This window comes from Solea senegalensis, linkage group LG14, assembly GCF_019176455.1.
Source record: "Solea senegalensis isolate Sse05_10M linkage group LG14, IFAPA_SoseM_1, whole genome shotgun sequence".
Classification (NCBI taxonomy): Eukaryota; Metazoa; Chordata; class Actinopteri; order Pleuronectiformes; family Soleidae; genus Solea; species Solea senegalensis.
In genome coordinates, this window is record NC_058034.1 from 19,924,051 (window position 1) to 19,930,096 (window position 6,046).

General features: G+C 41.7%; 1 protein-coding gene across 2 annotated transcripts in view; it reads left to right on the plus strand.

Moving 5' to 3' along the window:
• The window catches only part of adcyap1r1b (adenylate cyclase activating polypeptide 1b (pituitary) receptor type I), a 29,767-nt gene extending 24,025 nt beyond the window's left edge, over positions 1 to 5,742 (plus strand). Inside the window, exons 11-14 of one of the 2 annotated variants that reach the window (XM_044044685.1) lie at positions 11 to 102; positions 1,547 to 1,676; positions 1,819 to 1,860; positions 3,095 to 5,742. In XM_044044685.1, the coding sequence (XP_043900620.1) occupies positions 11 to 102; positions 1,547 to 1,676; positions 1,819 to 1,860; positions 3,095 to 3,481 (651 nt within the window). In that variant the 3' untranslated portion in view covers positions 3,482 to 5,742. The remainder of the gene's footprint in view (positions 1 to 10; positions 103 to 1,546; positions 1,677 to 1,818; positions 1,861 to 3,094) is intronic. The other variant, XM_044044686.1, reaches the window with a different exon arrangement.
• Positions 5,743 to 6,046: the final 304 nt, after the last annotated feature.

Here is a 6,046-nt window from a genome sequence, read left to right on the forward strand (position 1 = left end):
ATACACACAGATCAACTTTGTCCTCTTCGTCGGCATCATCATCATCCTCGTCCAGAAGTTGCAGTCCCCAGATATTGGAGGAAATGAGTCCAGCATTTACCTGTGAGTAACAGTGACTGACAAACACTGAGATTAAACATCATGGAACCAGAGAATCAGTCAGAGATTAAAAAACAAGCAGGAATACAAAGAGGAAGGTAGACAATGTCTATCCAAAAAAACACACATCATTCCCTCTCACATAATGTCAAAGAGGTGAAATGTTACGACCCAGGAATTCAGATTCAGGATTGTTTGTTATGTTTTTTTAATTTAAATTTTAAGGAAAGGGACAATGCATATTGATAAACATTAAAATAGAAATGTGTGAGGTTGTAGCCTGAGGCTAATTTTCACCTGTAGGCTCATGGCAGGTTGATGTTACAAGGGATTAAAGAGGCCATAGCATGGTCCTATCTCACTCATATGTGAGATATGGACGTGTACTTACAAACATGAAGTCGTTTTTATGGTCAAAAACGTCCTAGTCGCTACAAACAAGTTTCAGACCAAAACCACACCCGTAGAACACGGACTGTCTTGTGATTGGCCAGCCAACGAGAGCTTTCCCTCGAAGTGACGTAATTGGCACGTCAGCTCTCAGACCCGCAGCTCCCCCTCTGGAGAGGTGGATGCACCGCTAGCAATTATCAAAACACTGAGTAATGCCGTAATCCCTTACGCATAGTCAGAGTGAAAGACTGCGGCAGGACGCCTGTGGCTTGGACAATGTAGCTTAGCCTGTAGCCGGCTATCGCTAATGCTAAACGACAAAACAAGCACACAAAGACAAAGGAGACACAAAGAAGAACTACTCTCGTTGTAGCTGCTGAGCGTATCGGTTGTACGGAGCTACAACAAGAGTAGGTCTTCTTCTTCTATGGTTGAAAGTACGTCACCGGATGTGCCCGGACGAGGAGGCGCTGCTGTTTAGAGGAGTGGTGAAATTCGCCAGTGACGTAACTAGTCAACGAAAAACAATCAAACCCTGCGCTCTCAGCAGTGGCTGAACTGATTGTTATGGACTTTTAGGGCTTCATAAACGTGGTAATGACGCAGATACACACAAAAATGCAGCGTTAATTGTCACTTCCGGGCTATGGGCTCTTGAAAATGAAAATACATTCAGGGAAATGGACATGGGAACATGAGAGCCCACAATAATACAGAAGTTACACACTCATACATTCCCTGTGTTAAACACTCATACATACGTTAACCTTGCAGCATAAGGGAGTGGTTTGCGCGTTCCTTTTGTTGTGTTTGAATTATCTTCAGTGGCTATAAGAGCAAAACGTCTCCAATAATCAAATAATCCAATAAATTCGTACCTCCGAACAATTATGTCAAATGTTACTCTGCAAACACACAGTAATGCAGCTCATGTGAAGTGATTCAATGAGCCACAACAGCTGAACACCTGAATGTGAAGGCAAAGACTCTGAAAACTACATTTTTATTTGGAGTTATGAAAACAAACATGCTGTTTTGTGTGTGTGTGTTGAAGGAGGTTGGCTCGCTCCACGCTGCTCCTCATTCCTCTGTTCGGGATTCACTACACTGTGTTTGCCTTTTCCCCCGAGAACGTCAGCAAGCGCGAGCGTCTGGTGTTTGAGCTCGGACTCGGCTCCTTCCAGGTGGTTAAAGCATTTCGTTTTTTTCCTCCAGATTACACTAAAAATACACCTGTTTTTCTGCCTGGTTTCTGTCTGTACTTTGTGTTTAACGTGACAAATAGTAGAAATCTGACACACGGACTGCGTCTCTCTGTCTCTGCAGGGCTTCGTGGTGGCTGTCCTCTACTGTTTCCTGAATGGAGAGGTAAATCTCCTTAAAGACATGTCTGTCACTGACACTGTTGTCTTGTCTGAAATGCACATTAAATCTCATTAAATCCACAGAGCAACACTGCATGTTACATAATATAATGTGTACAGGGTAGCAGCTAGGTTTGGAATGCTTAGATGTTGAATTAAAGTATGAATGAGGCTCATTATTTTTCAGTTTTCATGTCAAAGTATCAACATTTATAAATAATCTAAAACAAATCTGGTGGTGGGAAAAATGTAATATAAAGAAGAATTATTACATTACAGTAGAGTTTCAGATGAGTTTGCGGCACTTAAACCTTTTAGCTCAGCTTCTAGAATCTGGATCGGTGGCAAATTTAATTTCATTTAGTTTTAAGCTTTTGTTCTCGTAGACTGTTTTGTTTTCTGAAATAAAGCCGCGAAACCCTCGTTTGTCACAAGTTCCCGTGTGCATCCTCTGTCTCCTCCCCCCCAATGACTCAAAGACACTAAAAGGTATTTTTCTCAAAAATAAGCAGCTGGACGTTAAAAACAGACGTGAGCTGAGCTTCTGCAGTGAGTGACGGACACTGTGAGGAGCACATGTGGAGTCTTGTCTGCACTCTCTGAGGATTACGATGAGACTTTGTTCTTGGTGTCAGTGACTCGAACTGAGCGTGCTTTCTGGTGCAATATCTGCAATATTTTAACTCCAAAAATGCCCTTTAAACAGCTGCTGCTCTTATATATTTTATATATTGTATTGTATATCATTAATTGCTGCCATTTTAGTAGCAGTTAATGAGTGGACACAGTTTGTGTCCAATATTTTCAGTTTTTAATATGTACCAACTACTTGTGGAAGCATAATGTCAATAAAACGTCCTTATGTCGTAAAGCAGTAGAAAATGGATGGATGGATGCAGAGCTTTTTGAAAGTTTTAATTGTTAATTAAAACATAAAAACAAGACTGAAACTTCCACTGTTAGCAAAGTTAAAAACGCTAGTTTTTAAAGTGTTTTTTAAGGTTTTTTATGCCCCTGATCCAGATTAAAAATGCTGAGCTAATAGGTTTTTAAACCCTTTTAACTGAAAGAAAAGATTAGTAAAAAGCGATGATTAATATTTTACTCATCACTCACAGTTTCTTTGACCCACTGAAAGCAATGAGCCTTCACTAGAGTAAAGTCAGGGTTCCAGTGAGACTCAGGGACAGTGAGCTGGTCTCTTTCCGGCGAGGTCCATTAATAATGACCTTGTGAAGTATATCCCTCAAGGTGCAATCGGAGATCAAGAGGAAATGGCGCAGCTGGACGGTGAACAGGTACTTTGCTGTGGACCTGAAGCACCGGCATCCTTCGCTGGCGAGCAGTGGAGTGAACGGGGGAACACAGCTGTCCATCCTCAGCAAGAGCAGCTCGCAGATCCGCATGTCCAGCCTGCAGGCCGAGACCCCGGCCACCTGAGCGGCGCCGCCGGGGACGCCGCGCCCGCAGCCAAGCCCGACAACGACAAAACCGCCGCGCCCGACCTCGTCCCGATGACCAGCCTCACAAACCCCTTCCTCAACCCGTACCCGAACCCGTACCCGGACGACACCACGATGGAGACCCAACTCACCTCCAGCGACCCCGAACAGCCTCTAGTCTGACCTGCCTCACCCTGAAATACGACCAAACCTGAACTCCCATCAGGTGCCAAATACGGAAACCGCCGCCCCCACGTGACCTGACCTCTGACCTCGCTCATGTGCAGCTGGAGGGAAAACACACTTCGTCCTCCTGCTCCTGAGCGGAGGCTCACAGGGTGTGAATGAGGAACCTGGTGTGTGTCTGTGTGTGTGTAGTTTATTGTTGAGCTGAGATGTTTGTGTAAGTGTTGAAACAGAGGGACCAGTTTACTGCTGTGTGTGTGTGTGTGTGTGTGTGTGTGCGTGTGTGTGTGATCATTCCAGTTCAAAACATTTTCACCCCGACCTCAACACAAACTTACTCTATATTTATAAACCGTTACCGGTCGATGAATCGCAGCTGCTCTTCTTTTTTTAAAAACTAAATTCATCGAAGACACAATTTGACTCGTTGTAGTAATTTTAAAGCAAAGTTCCACAATTGTTCTGATCGGCTCGTGGAAACCGTCGTATAACAACGCCGTCGTCCATGTTTGATATTTTGGCTTCTATGGTCCCAAATTGCAGAACTAAAAAAAAGAAAGTTTAAAGCGAGGTGATGAACCCTAATATACAGATGTATCTTAAATGAGTTCAGATTCTAAAGGAGAGCGAGGATTCGCGCTCACATCAGTGTTAAAGACGGACATTTTTTATTATCAGTGTTACTGAGAGCGGCTGAAGAAGAAGAAGAAGAAAACGTCTCGCCTGCTTTCCTTTTCTAAAGTCATTTTTAAACGTCCGCCGCTCTCTCGATGTACAGAAAACGTGAATGTGTATCGTTGTTACCTGCTACTGACACAAGCCTCGGTTTCCTGTGACTGACAAACAAAAACAAAACAAAGGCTTCTGGAGACGACAAAGACTGAGGAATATTGAGCGTGGAAACACGGAAAACACAGCATTTACGGTGATGAGGACATATTTTGTATCATTAATGTGAAATGCCAAAAAAAAACAAGAAGAAGAAAGGATTCATAGCAGGGTTGGACGTGTCTTCTTTGGATGTACATGCATCACTGGAGGTTTCTCCCTCTCCTTTTTGCCGCCGACCACAAACGCCATCTTTTGTCAAATGGAGACGTCTGAAACGAGTGTTTGTGGTTTTGAAAACAGCCGTTCGTACAGAAAATGTCAATGACAACAAACTTGCATGGAACTGCATTTATTGTCCACATTGTTTTGCTGTTACTTTGTTTTGCGTCGTGTGTTTTAGTGAAAAGGGCTGTTGGAGAGGCGTCGCGCTGTAAAACGTCAGCCTCTGAAACAGCCTCACACTGGCCAGAGTAAAAGTGTACGATCTATCTGAAACATCACCGCACTTACTGTATGAAGGGACGGATTTTTACAAGATTTTTCTCTTTTTCGATGATTTCAACAAACCCCCTCACGTTGACCTGTGTTTCTGCAGATAGAACCCGCGTCACTTTTTCAAGGGTGACTTTTAACCGTGGGTAATAATTCTCAATCCAAAGACGGATTCATTTGTTTTTGTTTCATCTGTTTGCAAAACGATGTCACTGCAGTTTTTTTTTATTCTCCCTCGACTCTGAAGCCCCGAACGCGATTCTATAGTTTGTGTCTCCAAAAAGTGCCTTGAAGCACAATTCATCGAGTATTTTTCACTTTTGTTGACAATTTAAAAAAAAAAACGGCAACTGCAAAGTAAAAGAATAGGAAAAATAAGGGTTTGACAAAGTGCTTTTATGATGCTTAAGACTAAATCAAGTGTTTTTAAACTCGGAGGCCTTCAAAGTCCTTTAACTCGCCTTTGTTAAAGACGTGCGGAAAATACGACGACAGGTTAGTGTTTTTAATAATAATAATACTGCACATTTTACTTCATTGTACAGTTCACTCGTTCACATACACATGTAAAGGGAAAATGACTGGAGTGTAACAAAAAAAACCTTTGAGCTGCTGTTAAATGTTTTCAAACTGTTTCACAGGAAGTCCTTTTGGTTCCGTTGTGTTCTAAGTGTCTGAAACTGGAACTGCAAAACTCCAAAAACCAACAAACGTGTGGACTTTTACGAGAACAGAGAAGCACATGTCGCCTGTTTAGTGTTATAATGTAGATAAATGTTCACTTTGTAGCCATTTACACGCAAAAAAACAACAAACGCCAATAACCTGAAGTCCTGAATACGACAAAAGCGCCATTCACTTTAAATTTTAAGAATAAGAAAATAGATTTTTTGAATAAATATTGAGCTATTATTTATTAATGCTTTTTTTTTTTCTATTTTATACTATATTTTTTATCAGTGTCAGTGATTCATTTAATTAGTGTGTGTGTATTTTTTTTAATTTCTTTTTTTAAATTGACAGTTCAACATCTCACTTCTGGGCCTTGTATCAGCAAATGGATCATGCTCTGACGTCTAAAAGCTCAGATTTCACCCAGTTTGAGCTCTTTAATGCGACGGAGTGTTAGGGCCACAATTGACTGACTTCGTGAATCAAGTCCTAAATTTATGAGAATTTAATGGCTCATTAAATCCGAGAGAACAAAGTCGTAATATTCTAACCTGTTGTTTTAGAAGA